The sequence below is a fragment of the Eptatretus burgeri genome, chromosome 4, assembly GCF_056783735.1.
Source record: "Eptatretus burgeri isolate ZD-2024b chromosome 4, Ebu_testis_v1, whole genome shotgun sequence".
Classification (NCBI taxonomy): domain Eukaryota; kingdom Metazoa; phylum Chordata; class Myxini; order Myxiniformes; family Myxinidae; genus Eptatretus; species Eptatretus burgeri.
This window is the reverse complement of record NC_140964.1, coordinates 113,350,606-113,370,605: the sequence shown is the minus strand read 5'-3', so window position 1 is coordinate 113,370,605 and position 20,000 is coordinate 113,350,606. Positions and strand designations below refer to the sequence as shown.

The window sequence follows — 20,000 nt, the reverse complement described above, 5'->3', positions numbered from 1 at the left end:
ATATCGTGCTATATATCATTGTTGTCCCTATCTCTCAATGGTGAAAAATCACTTAAAAATTAATTAATTCTCTTATCCAAATCCGGATCTGGATATTCACCAAAATCAAATCAGTTCGTCCTTGTCATACCCCCAATCTGTGCACCAAGTTTCTTCTGAATCTGTGCATAGCTTTTTGAGATATCCTGCTCGCAGCAGACAGACAAAACAACGGAGGTGAAAACATAACCTCCTTCCAACTTCAGTGGCACAAATAAATAAATAAAAAAACAATTTAAATTCATCAGAAAACATAATTATCCTGCTTTCATTTTGTATAAAGAGTGTCTTAAAATGTAGAATTCAAGGTGAAAAATACAAAACTTCACTATCCTGGGAGGGAGGACAACACTCCAAGACCCTCTCCCCTTGGTCACTTCCCTCCCTTGCACCACAGATCCTTTCCATCCTTCCTCTTTTTCTTCTTTCAATGTTGGCAACCACACTTTGAGATAGCAAACAGTGCACCTGGTATGAAGCAGTGTAACAGCAAGAAGTGTCCAAGAAGACCAGACCACGTGGAGTTCAAGCAGGAGTTTGTAATTTGTTGAAGGTGTTGGCGATAAGTCGCCTTCTCTTGGCAAAAGATACCGTGGCATCTTTAATATCTGCTATCAATCAGTGCAGCAGACTGTTCCTCCAGCTGAATGTTATTTTGATGGAAGGCTCACACATTGATGCTAATTGCCATATCTGCGAAACACCAGAGTGCCAGTTTGTTGCTGCATCGAGATTCAATCCTCGGCTGAAGAGATAAAAAGCGAATGTGATACCTCAAGACTATCATACCAGCCAACATGGACATGATTAGACAAAATAGTGCATCTACACAAACATGTGAAATAGTGAATCTGAACTTGGGGTCCCTAGACCGTGAATTAGGGGTTCAGATTGGAACACCAGGATGGCTCGAAGTAATACAAAGTATGACGATAGAACCATTTTCCACCAAGTCCATTCCTGCGTGCTTTATCAATCCCATTACTATGAGGTGCGAGTTTTGTTGCTCTTTCAACCTCAACAATTTAACTATTCACCAAGCCTATGAACACTCTTTCGAGTGTACCGTAACATTAAATATAGTTGGAATGGTGATGTAGATAACCTTGAACCAGATAATTTAAACGACTGTTCTAACCACAACATTCTTTTTGGAGTCTGCCCCCCTATTTACACACAATACACATCGAAACAGGCCACTCTCTCTCGACCTTATATTATCTGTGTTAGGCCTACATGGCAATGATAAGCTTTGGAGATTTGCCATGTTTGCACAAAACTGGACATTCTTCTCCTGGAAGGATGAGGAATGATTAAGATGAAAGTGAGCCAGGCACAAGTGCAACTGATGGTTGAAGCTGCTGGTGGCTTTGTGAAAGAGTTGCAAAAACAAGGCCTTCACGAGGTCTTTTGTTATGTGCAGGTTGAATTCACAAAAGTATTTTCTCCACTTTGTTTGTTTATGGCTAATAAATGGATTTCTTTGATGATCCATTTAAATGTGCCTGCACTGCAACCCTTGGTTTCTGCTGTCATCATTTTTATATCTTTGTTTAAAACTCCCTTTTCAGTTGGAAAAAAGTGCTTCATTCGTTTATTTTGATCTTAGGTCGTAATCGGCACCATTAACAATTTTCAAGCTCTTCCAGTATTTACTGCAAAATAACAGACTTGAAGAAGTGCATCTGCACGAAATCATTCCTGTTCTTACTAATAAGGAAAAACACGCGGTACTTGGACGCAGGAGGCCATTTGGCCCATCAAGCCTACTCGACATCTACACTGGTCACATGAATTCAATCTGACAGTTTATCAACTTAAATTCACTGCGGGAAGGGATTTGAGTTGAAAGAGTGGGACGGAGAACAGTGGGGGCAAGCACAGACATCAGAGTGTTTTGTAAACATCTATCTATCTATAATTCCAGCAATCTGTGTGTGTGTGTGTGTGTGTGTGTGTGTGTGTGTGTGTGTGTGTGTGTGTGTGTGTGTGTGTGTGTGTGTGTGTGTCTGTGACTGCTGTTTCTCGACAACCACTGGTCCGATCTAATTGAAACTTGCCAGGTATATTGCTGAGGACCTGAGTATGTGCCTTTTCAAGGTTTGATATTAACCGGACAAGTGGTTCTCAAGTTATGGCCATTTATTTACCAACCAATGACAGGACACGTTGCTGCATAGGCGTGGCCAATGGGGAAAGGGCGCCATTTAGTTAGCAATGACAGGACACGTTGCTGCGTAGGCGTGGCCATTGGGGAAGAGATCCTCAGCTGCGTTTCCCATTACGGGTTACAACGTATGGATTTCCGGATAGTGATGACTTACTGTATTCCAATAATTTCTCGATTTCTGATGCGCATTTATAGATAAACACAATGCCCCAATCCAGTCGTCATTTACAAGAGCGAAGGAACGGCCTGTGTGTTTGTTTGAAAGTTTTTTTTTTTTGCATGTACGGCCACGCATGTATGGCCATGCACGTACGGGCATGCGAGAGTGAAGGAACGACCTGTGTGGTTGTTGTTTCTGGCACGCGGTTTGAAAGTTTATTTTTTATTATTATTTTTTGCATGTACGACCACGCATGTACGGGCACGCACTAGTAATAATAAATGTCAGTATGTATGTGTCAGTGTGTCTCCCCCATAACACCAAAACCATGAAACCTAGCAGCCTGAAAAATTTGTACTCGTACAAAGGGAACTCCAAGGGAATGCATGAATGAAAACCAGGTACTTGGATAAAGTTGAACACCCCTTTTGAAGATACCTAGCGGGCTTATTGAATTAAAACCAAAACAGGCTTACCCTTGGTCAGCCTGCTTTCATTTCACAGGGATCTTAATCTGCCATTTTATTTTGGCCACTCAAAAAGCCTTGGCAATTTTCCACGATGACCTCTCACGGAATACAATTAAAGCAAAAATCAAAATCTGTCTTCAGATTTGAGGATCGAAGCTGGTGGATTAAATAACTGTCGAAATCTGGAATGAAATGTGAAAATTTGAAGAAATTACCGATTCTTATAACTAAGCATATTCACTTATTTACTTCAAGCAAGCGAGGCTGTGATCTTTCCTTCTCCACATTTACAAATTGCCAAAGCATTAAACTTAACTTTTTCCTCTTGTTCAGAGAATTATATTGAGTGAAGAAAGAATGAAGGAATATTCCGAAAGTGGAACTTCACTTAGGCCTCAGTCACATTTGCTCTACGGCGAGGATAAGGCGCCGTACGCCCTCTGAATTGACAGAAACGTGCGGTGGCCGCAGAGAAACTGAGGTGGCCTCAGGGAGGCCCTACGCCGTTTGGCTATATTTTACAGGCCGTAGGGGCGCCGTGGAATTATAGCGCGGAGTTATAACTTTTTTTCATTTCTACGCTCGCCGTAGCAATTTGACAAAGCCAAGCTATGACGTAGATGTGTTCCACCTCGACCGTACGTAGGGCGTGCGGTGGGCTTGCGTTTTCCGTGCGGCTGCCGTAAGCTCTTCTCAATGAAAAATGAATTAAAAAAAATGAATTGGGGGTGAACTGATCTTAACTCTATGGTCGAGTGGGGCTCAAGCAACCTCGCTACATCTAGGCGTGTTCCCTTCTCATCTCAAATAATGTCAAAACCAATGTTCCTTATTTTTTCATGTCATGTATAGTTCGCACACAGACTTCCACCATCAGCCTTCTGGGAATTGAAATTTCCTCTTATCTCTCCTGGAAGCCACATGTTGTAAACACTGCCAAAAAACGTTTCCCATAAAATGGGATATATTTTCCTAGTCATCAAAAAATACTTAAACTTTTTCCCAACTGTTTATCACAAATCCCTGGTTCACCCCATGATCGAATACTGCTCACACATTTGGGGCGAACCTCACCCATCTCTGATGTGTATGCTTGATCAAGTTCAGTAGAAGGGAAATGGACTTGTGAGTTACAGCTCGCTTCCTGTCAGCATTCGGCTCATTGCGGAGCAGCAGTTTCTTCTCTGTCCTTCTTTTACAGTTACTACCACGGATATTGCTCTGAAGCATCATCAGCAACATTTCCTTAACCCATATGTCCTCATTCAACTCACCTGTCCCTAGCTATCCATCATTACTGTATGTCTGTGCATTCAGGCAAAACCACTAAACGTGCATCCTCTTTATTTTCTCGCACCGTGGAACTCTGGAATCAACTGTCTCTTTAATTTCTGCTTCACCAATACAAACCTACAACCTTGAGTAGCTCAAGGCCCGGAACAATAAGTTCTCCCTGATCGAGGCTTTCTCCTTCCTTTTCCTTCAGTTCCTTTGTTACACGAGGTCATCTTGAATGACTATGGCGTCATCCTTCTCCTCAAACCGAGAAGTAAATAAAAACCCAATGTGAAATTATGTCACCTGAACAAGTTTAGTTTGGCAATATGAGGTCATCTGGTTAAAAAAAATTTGGGATGATACCTCTGTGAGTGTTACCACATTAACAGAACAGTTCTTTGGCCACCAGTTGGAAGTAGTACGAAAGTCCGACAAGATCATCTATCTATAATTCCAGCAATCTGTGTGTGTGTGTGTGTGTGTGTGTGTGTGTGTGTGTGTGTGTGTGTGTGTGTGTGTGTGTGTGTGTGTGTGTGTGTGTGTGTGTGTGAGAGACCGCTGTTTCTCGACGACCACTCGTCCAATCTAATTGAAACTTGCCAGGTATATTGCTGGGCACCTGAGTATGTGCCTTTTCAAGGTTTGATATTAATTGGACAAGTGCTTCCCAAGTTATGGCCATTTATTTACCAAGCAATGACAAGACACGTTGCTGCGTAGGCGTGGCCAATGGGGAAGAGATCCTCAGCCGCGTTCCCCATTACAGGTTACAACATATGGACTTCCGGATAGTGATGACTTTCTGTATTCTAATAATTTCTCGATTTCTGATGCGCATTTATAGATAAACACAATGCCCCAATCCAGTCGTCATTTTCAAGAGCGAAGGCCTGTGTGTTTGTTTGAAAGTTTTTTTTTTTTTTTTTTGCACGTACGTTTTGTTTTCTCTTCTCTTGTCTTTGTGTTTTTCCTTGTGATGACATTGCGAAAAGGCAAAATACGTTGGCGCTAATTGAATAATTATCCATTAAAACTAAATTGCGAATAATTGTAAGTGCGATATGCGAACTTCCGGACAGTGAGGACTTAACTTCGCGTAGGCCGGTGCGCAGCGGCCGACGATGATGTCACGTGCCATGCCGGTTAAGATGGGGATCGATCGGTGCCTCAGTTACCGTGGCGTCGGAGTTGCAATCTTCAATGGCAGCGAATGTCATGGCAAGCAAAGACAGGGAGGTAAACTTGATTTTAATTTTGATATTAATTAACTCTGTGTGTGGAAGTATCACAGCAGTTAAATGCAAGCGATAATTCGTGGAATGCATGTGAACATTCCGTACGGGAACGCACTACTTGCAGATGGTGATGACTTAATGTATTCTAATAATTTCTCGATTTCTTATGCGCATTTATAGATAAACACAATGTCCCAATCCAGTCGTCGTTTACGAGAGCGAAGGAACGGCCTGTGTGGTTGTTTTTGGCTCACGGTTTGAAAGTTTTTATTTATTTTTTATTTTTTGGGGGGTTTGCACGTATGGCCACGCACGTACGGGCACGCGAGAGTGAAGGAACGGCCTGTGTGGTTGTTGTTTCTGGCTCGCGGTTTGAATGTTTTTTATCTTGCCAAAACGAAGTTTTTGCAAGATATGTTAGTCAGCTTGTATGTTTTTTTATATTTTTATTTTTTTTATTTTTTGTTTTTCTGTAATCACGTATAAAAAAATTCTGCAGAGCACAGTTATCATTCGAAATTTTTGAAACTTCGCATATCAGAGGCCTATAGAGGTCCCTTTCAGCGTCAAGGTTTGAAGGTCAAGGTCAAAGGTCAAGGTCACTTTGTCGCAAATCAGGGGAGTCGACGAAACCCTTATTTTTTTTAGTAATTTTGATCCGATCGTCTTCAAACTTCATGGGAATATAGTTCATGGTCTGGCGCTCAGCTGATTAATTTTTGGTGGCGATTGGCCTTGACCTTCATATGTTTTTTTTTTTTGTCTGTAATCACGTATAAATCACTCTGCAGAGCACAGTTATCATTGGAAATTTTTGTAACTTCGCATATCAGAGGCCTATAGAGTTCCCTTTCAGCGCATAAAATTTTGAAGGTCAAGGTCAAAGGTCAAGGTTACTTTGTCGCAAATCAGGGGAGTCGACAAAACCCTTATTTTTTGAGTAATTTTAATTGAATCGTCTCCAAAGTTTATGGGAATGTAGTATATGGTCTGGCGCTCAGCTGATTAGTTTTTGGTGGCGATTGGCCTTGACCTTCATGGTTAGCGCCTCAGGTCAAACATATTTGACCCCGAGGTCAAATTTTCAAGTTTTAGGAACCATATCGTGTAGTACCTCAAATTGAACACCTCGATGAGTGCTTTCTAGATATGTCAAGCTTGAGACATTCTGACGTCATTTGGTGACGTTATGAGGCAAACACATTTTTCATGGTTACTCTGTAGAACGATTCTCATCGGAATCTCTCGTAGGCAGATATTCCTCAAGGAGTCGCTCCTGGTGCATAGCAGCTCTGTTCACCTTTGTGTGACCTTAAAGAAGTCACACGTGGTCACCTTTTGGCAAGATATGGGTCACCCTGGGGGTGACATTGGTTTATTTTTTGTTTGAAACGTCCGGCACAAGCAGCCCAAAACGCCTCCCCTCCCTTCGAAAGTGATCTTTTTTTTTTTCTTTCTTTCATCTGTATTAAGGTGTATGTAACCAAAGATGTGGTCTCAGAATATGCGATCATCCGATTTTGCTCAGACCACAGCTGATGACCACAGCTGATGTTGACCACAACGTTCAACGTGGAACTGATTTGTACCATTGAGATTGTTCCCATAGTAGTTACTTGATGATTAACAAATTACCGGAATTATTTGTCATCAGAGATGTTTCTTTTCTCTGAACCATTCATTAACCAAGAAGGGGAATGGTATCCCAAATATCAGGTAACATAGAGTCCCTGTCATTCTATTTGAATTTGGCATTCAGTCTGTGTTTTAAAGACTCAAGAACATGCTATTTGACCGTAGGAAAATCTCCAGGGTATACAATTGGCATCAAATGTGTTGGAGAAGAAATCTTCCAGGATAAATGGATGAGGTGTGTGTGTGTGTGTGTGTGTGTGTGTGTGTGTGTGTGTGTGTGTGTGTGTGTGTGTGTGTGTGTGTGTGTGTGTGTGTGTGTGTGTGTGTGTGTGTGTGTGTGTGTGTGTGTGTGTGTGTGTGTGTGTGTGTGTGTGTGTGTGAGATTCATTCATCATTCCTGAAAATGGTGTACTTGGTGTATCTACTCCTTCATTGTGAATCAAATCCAGCCATTTCTTGCATTTGATTCATAATTACAGAGGCAGTAGATGATTATGTAATATATGTAAGTTGTGTAGTCTTTACATATGATCAATAAATATGGTGCAAATAGTGAGAGTACAAGAACCTTGCTGTCGTGTGATGTATGTTGTTGTACCTTTAATGTGTAGGTAGTATTTATTCCTCATTCGGACATTCTTCCCAGGGAATAACATTGAGAGTGTTGGTCCCCATATGCCTGGAATTTTCAAAAGACACATTTAATTAGTCTCTCTCTCTCTCTCTCTCTCTCTCTCTCTCTCTCTCTCTCTCTCTCTCTCTCTCTCTCTCTCTCTCTCTCTCTCTCTGTCTCTCTGTCTCTCTGTCTCTCTGTCTCTCTGTCTCTCTGTCTCTCTGTCTCTCTGTCTCTCTGTCTCTCTGTCTCTCTGTCTCTCTGTCTCTCTGTCTCTCTGTCTCTCTGTCTCTCTGTCTCTCTGTCTCTCTGTTTCTCTGTCTCTCTGTCTCTCTGTTTCTCTGTCTCTCTGTCTCTCTGTCTCTCTGTCTCTCTGTCTCTCTGTCTCTCTGTCTCTCTGTCTCTCTGTCTCTCTGTCTCTCTGTCTCTGTCTCTCTGTCTCTGTGTCTCTGTCTCTCTCTGTGTCTCTGTCTCTCTCTGTGTCTGTGTCTCTCTCTGTGTCTCTGTCTCTCTCTGTGTCTCTGTCTCTCTCTGTGTCTCTGTCTCTCTCTGTGTCTCTGTCTCTCTCTGTGTCTCTGTCTCTCTCTGTGTCTCTGTCTCTCTCTCTGTGTCTCTGTGTCTCTCTGTGTCTCTCTGTCTCTCTCTGTCTCTCTGTCTCTCTGTCTCTCTCTGTCTCTCTGTCTCTCTCTGTCTCTCTGTCTCTCTGTCTCTCTGTCTCTCTGTCTCTCTCTATCCCTATCCCTCTCTGCAGTAGCATGGAATTGTCTTTTGGCAGTGGAATAATTTCAGTGTTACAAAATGTGAACAAGAAAAAGAGCAATCCGAGATTGCAGACCCTTGTCAGAACTCCTTTTGAGTTGTGTATTTTTTTCTTTTTCATAGGTTTTAGGGTAAATCCAATATAACTACCAAACCATGTGACCTATGATATCATATGTGTGAACCTTTTGTTCCTCATGGACAGGTGGTCATACATGTAAAGTTTTGCCTCAATTTGTTCAACCACTTCAGAGAAGGGGATTTTTAAAGGTTTTTTTTTAACAATATGGTTGCCGAATCACGTAACCGATGATGTCATGAATTTTTTTTATGGGCCATTTTATTCCTAGATGACCCTCAAAATTTTTCAGACTGATCAGATGTGGCGTTCTACATATACAATTATGACGTCATATTGAGGGACCCGATGATGCCATAAAATCACACCCATTCCCCATGAGGAGTACTTGCTTTGTGCCAAGTTTCAATTTTTTTTCTTGGTGTGGTTTCAGAGATACAAACGTACAAAGTTTTTCTGTTTTTCCAATATGGCTGCCACACCAAGTGTCCTATGACGGGCAAGGGGGGGGGGGGGGGAAGTCAGAAAGCACCTCATCATGCGAATGCTCTGGAAAGTCTGACGACATTGCTGAACTCCGACAGAGTGTAAAAAGCTTCGAAAATGCATCACATCCTGTGACTGCCAATAATTGTGTCCTCGCAAGTCTTTGGGAGCCATTCGTTGATTCCAATTTGCCCTGTATTTAGTCAACATGGGACTTCTGAAATGGTGGCATCTGTCCCAGAATGCTCTGTGCACATGTGCAGAAACCCAGGGAATTACCGTGTTTTGGACGAAAGAAAGTACATCCTGTGTCGGGGAAAAGGATTGTGATCGAAAATGGCTCACAAAGCTCGAAAAGAAAATACTTGGAAAAGTACCTGAAAGAAAGGGCTGTGCCTCTGCACAACAAAAGACTAGGAGAACTTTCACAGCTTGCTGATTGGGAAGGTGCTCATACTGTAATATCTCGACCATGTTGGTCGATGCAAGGCCCAAGTGGACAAGTGTGTGTGTGTGTGTGTGTGTGTGTGTGTGTGTGTGTGTGTGTGTGTGTGTGTGTGTGTGTGTGTGTGTGTGTGTGTGTGTGTGTGTGTGTGTGTGTGTGTGTGTGTGTGTGTGTGTGTGTCACACAAAGCCACCAATTGGTTGCTATCAGCAAATAGACTGTGCATCTTGATTTAGGTGCTTCTGAACACTGATTGCAAGAACATATCTGGGGATTGTGAATGTACAGGGCAAGTTTTAAATCATGATATTTATTATTAATCATGTTGGGAGTGGGGGGAGGGGAGCTGTGAGGGCTGTGAAAATATACTAGGGGAAAAGCCTGTCAAAATGATGGGGGCACAAAACTCAACGCAACACAGAGGATTACAATGCACATGAAGTTATGGAATACATCAGATGAATTATTTGCAAGAAATGAGACTATCCCTGGGGAGGATTCGTTGTGAGGGCTGCAATTTGTCTACGAAATATACAGTCACACACACATTCCCTCAGATGCCATTTTCAAAACAACAAAAATTTGACAAATTGCTCATTCCTTAATTATACCCACTCTTTTTAAAAATAGCGAAAGATATTGGAATGAGTTCCGTCTGTCTGTCACGCTATCCACTCCTAAACGGTTAGGCAGAAATTTACCAAACTTGGTAGTTATGATTACAACATGGCAAGAAGGTAGGTACAAGAGCAGTATCATTTTTGGTCCAGCCCACTCGAGCAGGGTCAAAAGCATCCATCCATCCATTGGGACCATACTCTGTGCAGAGCATTGGTGCTGCCTAAGCAGTCTCCTTGGCTATTGGGCACAATCCTGGATGGGTCACCACTCCTTCACAGGATACCAGCAAGCTGGCACTCATTTTTCCGACTGGAAGGATGGCAGGCAGAGTCAACCCCACTTGGTATTAATTCAACAGCCAAGGGGGATTTGAACTCAGGATCCTTTCGCTTCTTGCAGACTCTGTTTCATTAAATGTGGAGTTAAAAAGAACACCATCAACATCCTCGCACTGCTTATCCATCTATCAAGCAGGAGCACACATTGTGATCAGGACCAAACTTCCGCCCCCTTCTCCCTCACACTCACTTATCGATACATCCTCACTCTCCTCCCTCTCGCCCAACCCTAACTGCTATTCATATAGGTTAGACAGTGAGTCCTGATACAGAGATACGACAAAGAATCATTGGAGAGACGAGGAATCACGTAATCCTTTCATGCTCTCGTAACCTGTATCATGCGTAGATTTCTGCTGCTGGCATTGTTCGCCAGCATCATTCTCTGCCTGCATACCTCCTCAAGTAAGTAGAACTTGTATTTCCACCTTACCCTTCACATACAATAAATACCTGATGATTTATTGTAAGAATGCTTTGCAATCGTATATTACTCAGATAGTGAACAATTGCTTTGATTGAGGTTTAGAATTCCTATCTAACCCTCTGGCTCATGATGTGGATGCATGAACCCAGGCTCCAATCACAAACACTCTGTCCAATGCTCAAATCATACATCTGTCCTCATAATTAATGTAAAAGTAAACTGCTGGCTACTAATCTCTTTCTCTACCACGTCATTCATGTACAAGTTCCACCATGATCCTTGGATCAACATAACAATGTGTTTCGGTTCAGTAATAAGCAAAAGAGGAGTTGACATTACTTATTTGATCCAGTAAGGATGGCAACACAGGCATGATGGGCCAAAAGACCTTTCCTCATTGCTGAGTTTCCTTTTATTTTCTTGCGAGATAAAAGTCGTCAAAGATTCATTGTTGTTGAGATTTTTCAAAATAGGTAGTGACAAAACCAACTCGTGTCACTGCGTCAAAAACGACGACCTCGTTACTCTCGCGGCGTTAACACTTGATTATGGTTTAGTGTCGTCATAAACATGGAAGGATTCCTTATTGATCGCGAAATCTATTTGGTGTCACAATGCATTTTGACAACAACAATCAAGTCGATGTCCATCTGATATGTCTATATGCGAATTGATAAAGTGATTGAAAAGCCTCAACATGTTTCAGAACCTCCTAAAGTAGATGTTTCTAATTTGATTCCTGAGAATTGAGTGTATTGTATGTCAGATAGACATACGGAGTGAAATACAGAGATACCTATGTCAGATCGATATATATATATATATATATATATATATATATATATATATATATATATATATATATATATATATATATATATATATAAACTTTTCCATACACTGTATATATAAATATATAAACATATGTATATTTCTATGCTCATGTATATGTATATATAGATGTCTCGATATGTCTATGTAAATGGATATATATGTATATATGTACAGTATATATATATATATATATATATATATATATATATATATATATATATATATATATATATATATGTATTTATATTTATATGTATATGTATTTATATTTATATGTATATGTATTTATATGTATATATATATATATATATATATATATATATATATATATATATTCATATTTATATATATATGTACATTGATATACATATATATATATATTTATATATAGGTACATATATATACATATTTATATATCTAGATATAAATATGTATGTGTATATATATATATATATATATATATATATATATATATATATATATATATATTAGCCTGGTGTTGGCGCAGTGGTTAGGGGAGCGGCTTGGGATCCAAAAGGTCCTGAGTTCAAGCCCCGTTGGGCCACTGAATTAATACACCAGGGGGTTGACTCTGCCTGTCATCCTTCCGAGGTCGGCGTAATGAGTACCAGTATACTGGGCCGGTGTATACCCCGGTTAAAATAAGTGAACCATATCCCTGTGTCGTAAGAGGCGACCAGGGTTGCGTCAGGAAGGGCATCCGGCGTAAAACATGTGCCAAATCACAATGCGGATCATACGGATGATCCGCTGTGGCGACCCCGAACGGGAGCAGCTGAAAGAAGAAGAAGAAGAAGATATCAAAAAAATATAGATGTGTAGACACATATAATCATTTGGTAATTCTTCAGCACCATTTGTCAATTTACTGACAAGCAGTTTAATTGAGACTTGCTTTCAAGGGTTTCCTTTAACTGACTTGAACATAGCTGTGCTTTGTGTCGATTCTTGCGACATCAAAGCCAAAGTTTGAAGTTTCCTCGAGTTATAAAGCCATCGTTTTAATCCTAGAAACTTTGAATGTTTTGTTGCAATTGGAGTGTGCTTGAAACTTAACTGGACATGACTCGTTTTGTCATAAACCAAAAGTGCAGTATTGGTCAGAAACACCTACTGGTTCACGACCTGTGGTGTTGGCTTGCGTCATGGCGCTAACCTGGCTGCTCGATGTGACAAGGATCAAGAAATGAGATGTGTCCTCACAGTGTGCTTTGATTTAGTGAGCACTCTGTGCATTATGGTTTTCATTATTTTAAATATAATTCACAAGCTTGTAAATTATGCACGTTAAAAAACATCACTTTTAGAGAATGGAGATGGTCAAAATACATGGTGAACATTCAGGAATTACGAAAGATCTTTGTGGTGTTCCTTTTTTAAAATGACCATTTTGATTGCTTTTCTGAACTTTATATGCTTCACTTTTCAATGTGTATTATTACATGAACTCGAGGTCAAATAATGGGTTTGTTTTAACTTGTTTCAACAAATCAAGCAACCATTGCAAACAACAATTGATCATTACACATGAAATGTTTATTATTGACGAAAAGCTGTTTGCTTTATTCCCACTTTGATAAAGGCTAACGTGGGCAGGTCAAAGGTTTGTTTTAGTGCAGTGCAACGATACTAACTGAACAAATTTATCACTTAAAACAGAAACATTGGTGTGTGTGTGTGTGTGTGTGTGTGTGTGTGTGTGTGTGTGTGTGTGTGTGTGTGTGTGTGAGTGAGAGAGATAGTTGGAAAACACATCATTGTAATTGTGAACATTTCATATTTAAAGATTTACGTCATTACAGGTCATCACAGCATAGTGAAAGACAAAAAAGTTTTCATAAAATAACTTCCTCATCTATAACTAGAAGGGCACTTGATTGAGCGCATACCTCCACCACGAAAAAGCCTGATCCACAAGAACATATCAGGCCCAATACATTTTTGAAATATCTTGCTCTACTGTATATCGTTTTTGCCCCAATCTCTCATTGATGAAGAATCACTTTGAAAATTAAATAATTTTCGGATCCGGATTCGGATTGGGATCTTCACCAAAATCAAATCAATTAATCCTCGTCACACACCCATCCTGTCCACCAAGTTTTGTTTGAATCCGTCCACAACTTTTTGAGATATACTTCACACAAACAAACAGACAGGGGTAAAAACGTAACCTCCTTCCACTGTTGGTGGTGCAGGTAATAATATGTCAGTATGTGTTTTTCTCTTCCATAACTCCAAAACCATGAAACCTAACGGCCTGAAACTTTGCATGCATACTAATGGGACTCCAAGGAAGTGCATGAGTGAAAATTGGGCATTTGGGTTAATAAGTGTCAAAATGTGGAGTGAAATCTGAAAATGTGAACAAATTACCGATTCTTATAACTAAGCGCACAGACATATACATTTAAATAAGGCTATGTGTCCACCTTCTCCATATTTAGACAAGGACACGTGAAATTGCCAAAGCATTAAACTTAACTTTTTCTACTGTTCTGACATTTATATTGAATGAAGAAAAGATTAAGGACTGTTTCAAAAGGGTAACTTCATTGAGTGCAACAAAAATAATTTTGAAGAAGGAGGAAGTCCCGCTGCACGAGCAGTAGGCTTAGTGATGACGGATTGGTTCTCTGTGGGGAATTCCCTGGAGTTTGGAAGGCAAAATATATTGGAGGATTAGAATGAGGAAAGAAAACTGCGAGTTCAAGAAAGAACTGAAAAATGTTTTCAGTGGCTGCAAAGCAATGCATCCCCACCCCACGGCAGGATGGCCGAGAGGTACGCACACTCACTCTAAGCTGTCTAGCCTGGGTTCGAATCTCAACACAATGAAAAACTGTTATCCTGGTGTTTCACAGGCAGGGTGATTATTCAATGTATGTGCCATCCCTCAGATGGATGTTAAACTGGGTGTCACATCTGCTGGAATTAGTTGGTGGACATTAAATATTAAAGTGGTGTTCATTATGAAGACTAGGGGAGCTATCTCTGGCATCCTCACCAAATTCCAATTTTTCTGCTCTGTCCTACAGGGCACTGCATTAGCAGCACTGCCACATGCCCAGTCAATGATGCTATTCACAGTCTTGTGCTGCACAGGAACAAAGAAGATGACCAGACCCCTATGTATTGTATTTATTCTAATTATTGGGGAAAATGCCAGGGGCACAGTAAAGGACCCTTTGTATGGGATGTGCCACGTGGCAAACTATTGAAAAGAAGAGACCTTCATGGTGTTCCTTTTTTCATATTATTTCATGGTGTCCTTCGTGGTGTTCATAGCTTGTAGAAAATGCCAGATAAAAAATAAGGCACATTCAAACAATCTCATGTGCATGTTGTACTACCCTTGTGTTCTGAGGAGGAACCAAGTAAAGCTCTAGAAAAGTTCATATAAAGGGACGCCAACTTTAAAAAAAATTATTCACAATATTGATCACATTTAGAACAAATTTAGAATAAATTAATCACAATTAGAACAAATAACTTTACGTACTGACGGGTTTTAACCTATATATGTTGGGTGCCCCTTAATATGAACTTTTCGAGAGCATTACTTGGTTCCTCCTAAGAACACAAGGGTAGTACAGCATGCACATAAGATTGTTTGAATGTGCCTTATTTTAGATCGTCTGGCATTTTCTACAAGCAATGCAATGTCCCTTCTTTTCTATTGTTTGGCATTTTCTACAAACGATGTTATGTCGCTTCTTTTCTAGAGTTTGCCAGTGACATACACCGTATAAAGGGGTCTTTTCTATGTCCTTGGCATTTCCCCCAAGAATGGAACGGTTTCTCTGTATTACATTCGGTATTTCATGTTTCAGCCAATTTTCTTCTCGAATTAGAACACCTGAAAAATTGATATTATTTCCAAAGTCCACTTTTACGGTGCCCCTAATTTTTGCTGTGTCCCTAATTATGTGGATGCGGGTAACTTTGAAGTCTCAATAAGTGTTCTTTTCATATTCAAAATTTCATGAACTTTCATCCAACAGTTCATAATTTACGAGCCCTCGGGATTCACGATTTTACAACCGGAGTCAAAATTTTTCCATGTTCACATTTTTGGAGTTCGCCCCTCTGAGCAAAATATTGGGGCAATACCCCTGGGCGCTCACATGGTAGAATAATGATACTTAGGAGGAAGTCAATGTGGGACGGAATCAGCAAAATGTACCACAAATCAATGTGAGAACAAATATATATTTTTGGGGGCATCCCAACCCCCAGAAACCCTCTTCGACCCCAACTTTTTTAAAATAGCATAAGCAAAGTTTGGTAGATCACAGGTGGTGAAGGTTGTGGTCAATTTACATCAAAATTGTGTGTCATTTCTGAGAAGAAAGAAAATACATATTTTTGGGGTCACCCCCCCCCTGAACACCCCTCAGACCAGTGATCTTCACTATTTTTTTAGACGAGGGCCACTATTGGCCGATAAGACATCAGTGTGAGAGCTGCCACACCACCTGCAGGACTCCAAAATGGCTGCTATTAGGCCCTGCCCCCATGTACTTTTTTTCGTTGTGGTTACTGGGCTGGAAGCATAATTGTTTGCATACTGCCATCTACTGATGTAGTGATGTTACCTTTACGCTTCCCATTGTAACTCTCATTTGAAACCATTGGGTCAATTTGATAGCATTTATGGCAGATTATGATGGGGTGTTTTCACATTTGTGTATTATGGGCCGTGCGTTAAGGGCCACACTTTAGGCCATCAGGGGCTGCCAGTAGCTCGTGGGCCATGCAGTGAGGAACAGGGCTTGGACACAAATGTTAAAAAAATTTTTTTTTAATGTCATGAACAAACTTTGGTATGTCATGGGTGATGAAGGTTGTGGTCAAGTTTCATCAAAAGTTTGTGTGTAGCTTTGGAGAAGAAAGCAAATACATTTTTTTTGGGGGGGGGGGAGGGGGTAACGAAGGCTTCCCCTGTACACCTCTTCGACCCCATTTTTTTTTTCTTCTAATGTTATGAACAAACTTTCGTATGTCATGGGTGATGAAGGTTGTGGTCGTTTCATCAAAATTGTGTGTGTGGTTTCTGAGAAGAAAGCAAACACCTATTTGGGGGGGGGGGAGGGGAACCCCTCCCCCCCCATTGGAATTTTTAGTCCCTCTGTTAAAGTTGCAGACAGAGAAACCTTTCCATATTAAGGGAGGGGCACTTCATGCTTCCTTTGATTGCTGCAGAAGTCTCTGCTTCTAACAACACCACCATTACATACTTGTACCGCACAAGAAAATAACTCAAGCGAATTGCAAATGAGCATAAATTGCAAGAAACCAAAAACTATGCCACTTAGGTGTAATTTATTTCGAAAGTCATTAATGAAATGAATTGGCCGATGTATATTCCAAGTTTCAGCTCGTTTCTATGTATCGCCTTTGAGATATGAGTGCCAAAACATTTCAGGCGGACAGACAGATTGACAGACACCAACGTGAATTTTGAGAGTTTTCGTTAAAAACTCAAGAATGCCGAAACGGATGTTGATGAAATTTGGAACATATTACTTCGACGTATAAATAATTTACTTCTGAAATTTGCAGCAGATTTCATCCAGTAGAGGCCGATAAACGAATTTTCAGTCCCCATGTTAAAGTTGTATAAAGTGAAACCATCCCATATAAAGGGAGGTGTGCTTTGCGCCTTCCTTTATAATATTTTAATTGATTGACTTTGAAAAATTTCCACTCAATATTTTTTTCGGTTCGGAATTTATTCCCCCTTTAATACATTTCAAGTCAATGGGATTTTGAAGATCGATTAACAATATTTCGATTGAACCAATGTTTTCCAGGAATGCATCTATGTCATACATAGGGTAAGTGCCTGTATATAGACATATACGTGTGTGTGTGTGTGTGTGTGTGTGTGTGTGTGTGTGTGTGTATGTATGTATGTAGTATGTAGTATATATTCGTGAGTGTGTGGTCATAAAGCATAACGTAACATTTTCTTTTCTCTCTCTCTCGCTCTCTCGCTCCGTGCTCCTTGCTCCTCCATCCTAATAAAGTGCAGCACTCTCCTCCCACACTTCTTTCTCTCCCCCTTCCTCTCTTCCTCACTCCTTCCATTGCTCCCACTTCCCCTTCCTCACACACCTTCCTCCCACAGTGTATAGCAACATGTGGTGAGGCATTGCTTTCCCCCCTCCTAATAAAATGCAGCACTCCTCTCCCACACCTATTTCTATCTCTCCCCTCCCCTCTCTCTCTCCCCCATCCCCCTCTCTTTCTCTTCCCCGCCCACCCCACACTCCTTGTACCCGTCCCTCCCAAAATGTATGGCGACATTGAGTAAAGTGTCACTCTCCTCCCCTTCATCACTCTCCCCCACTCTTCCTCAGCCTCCATCTTCACCCCTCCTAATAAAGTGCAACACTCTCCTATCACACCTCTTTCTCTCTTACTCCTCCTCCTCTCTCCTCCCCTATTTCTCTGTTTCTCTCTCTCTCTCTCTCTCTCTCTCTCTCTCTCTCTCTCTCTCTCTCTCTCTCTCTCTCTCTCTCTCTCTCTCTCTCTCCCAACCCCCCTCTCTCTCCCTTGCCTTTCTTTCTCCCCCCCCCACCCCTCTCTTGGTATTCTCGTTCGCATAGTGATGGGTGGTATTTCCTAGTTATTAATAAAATAACCAAATGACAAAAAGAACGATAAAGCATTCCAAAATGGAAAGCCTCTGCTCGAACTAAACCTGGCGAAAACAATATTCAGCAAAAAAAAAGTAAATTTTATTTATTAGTGTTCTCCATATTCTCATAATAAGGGTTTGCGGGAAATTGATGATGAAAGCACAGATAGATAAAATAAATAAATAAATAAATAAAAGGCAGGTTCTGGCCTGCACAGATAAACTGAAGGTCAATGTTAAATAAATAAACGAGGAAAAATAAAAAGGATTTAAAAAAGATAAACGAAGCCCAGTCATCTTGTGCTGGGCAGAGGAGGGACAGGCTGATAAGGCCTATTTGTACTTATTGTGACTTTTCCCTTTGACATTTTGACCCAATTATTAATTTGTCTTCATTTTCTCATAATAAAGGTTAAAATAATATTGCCTCACAAGGAATATTTGACACAGGAGGAGGCCATTAGACCGTCATGTTTAATCGACCGTGATCTCACTACCGACATCAGGGACTGACAAACAAGTTCCGATATCTTGTGATCTCACTGCCGACATCAGGGACTGACAAACAAGTTCCGATATCTTGTGATCTCACTGCCGACATCAGGGACTGACAAACAAGTTCTGATATCTCGTGATCTCACTGCCCAAGCCAGAAGGCTCGAACACCTCGGTTCGGAGGTCGCAATTGTCAAGTTTGGCACTGAGCGCTTGTTTGTCGCTGCAAGGTAGAGTGACAGTTACTGGATGTAGATCGGCCGAGAGTGGCAGCTGCGGAGTTGCGCTGCCAGTGGCCATGGACAATTGATGTTAGCTCCATTGCTAAGGTGAATCACAGTTTTCCCCCAGTTATTACATGCAAAATACTTTGGATATTATTTGGCATGTTCTTAGGCCCTGATCTGATCATATCTCAACACAAACATCACCGTTTGCTAATGAATAGATTCCCTGCCGTTCCTTCTGACTTTTATCCCACCCCCACGTCTTTGCAGTCTCTTCCAGCAGTCCAGTGAAGTCTGATCTTGAGGAAATTTCACCCACATGACCATGTCACACTCGACTTGAAGGGATATTTTTTTCCACTTTTTTTGCAGAAATGTGAAGTGCATCAAGCATATGCACATGAAAACATAATTTTGAGAATTTCCCAGAAAATATTATAAAAGAAAGCAACTTAAAATGAGAGCGGAGTCGATAGCATGCCCTTGCAAGTCCCCAATGCTTTCCACCGAAAGCAAAGTTGAAAGATGGCAAAAAGCTCCACCAGGAATGATCCAATATCAAATATAGAGTGAAAACAAAAATCTTGTCAATTCTGCAAGAACAGGGGGGCAAGAACTGCAGGTCAATTCCAAAAAGTCATACATATATGTGTATATGTGTATATGTATATATATGTATATGTATATATGTATGTATATATATGTATGTATATGTGTATGTATATGTGTATGTATATGTATGTATATGTATGTATATGTATATATATATATGTATGTATATGTATATATATATGTATATATATGTATATGTATATATATATGTATATATATGTATATGTATATATATATATATATGTATCCATCCATCCATTAGGACCATACTCTGTGCAGAGCGTTGGTGCCGCCGAAGCAGTCTCCTTGGCTATTGGGAACAATCCTGGACGGGTCGCCACTCCGACACAGTATACCAGCATGCTGGCACTCATTTTGCCGACCTCGGAAGGATGACAGGCAGAGTCAAC

The 20,000-nt window shown here is 40.6% G+C and overlaps 1 protein-coding gene across 7 annotated transcripts in view; it reads left to right on the top strand.

Moving 5' to 3' along the window:
* The first annotated feature begins 10,577 nt into the window (after positions 1-10,577).
* The window catches only part of LRP1 (LDL receptor related protein 1), a 583,330-nt gene continuing 573,907 nt past the window's right edge, over positions 10,578-20,000 (top strand). For 6 of the 7 annotated variants that reach the window (XM_085879746.1, XM_085879744.1, XM_085879750.1 and 3 more), the window contains exon 1: positions 10,578-10,733. In XM_085879746.1, the coding sequence (XP_085735872.1) occupies positions 10,670-10,733 (64 nt within the window). In that variant the 5' untranslated portion in view covers positions 10,578-10,669. The remainder of the gene's footprint in view (positions 10,734-20,000) is intronic. The other variant, XM_085879749.1, reaches the window with a different exon arrangement.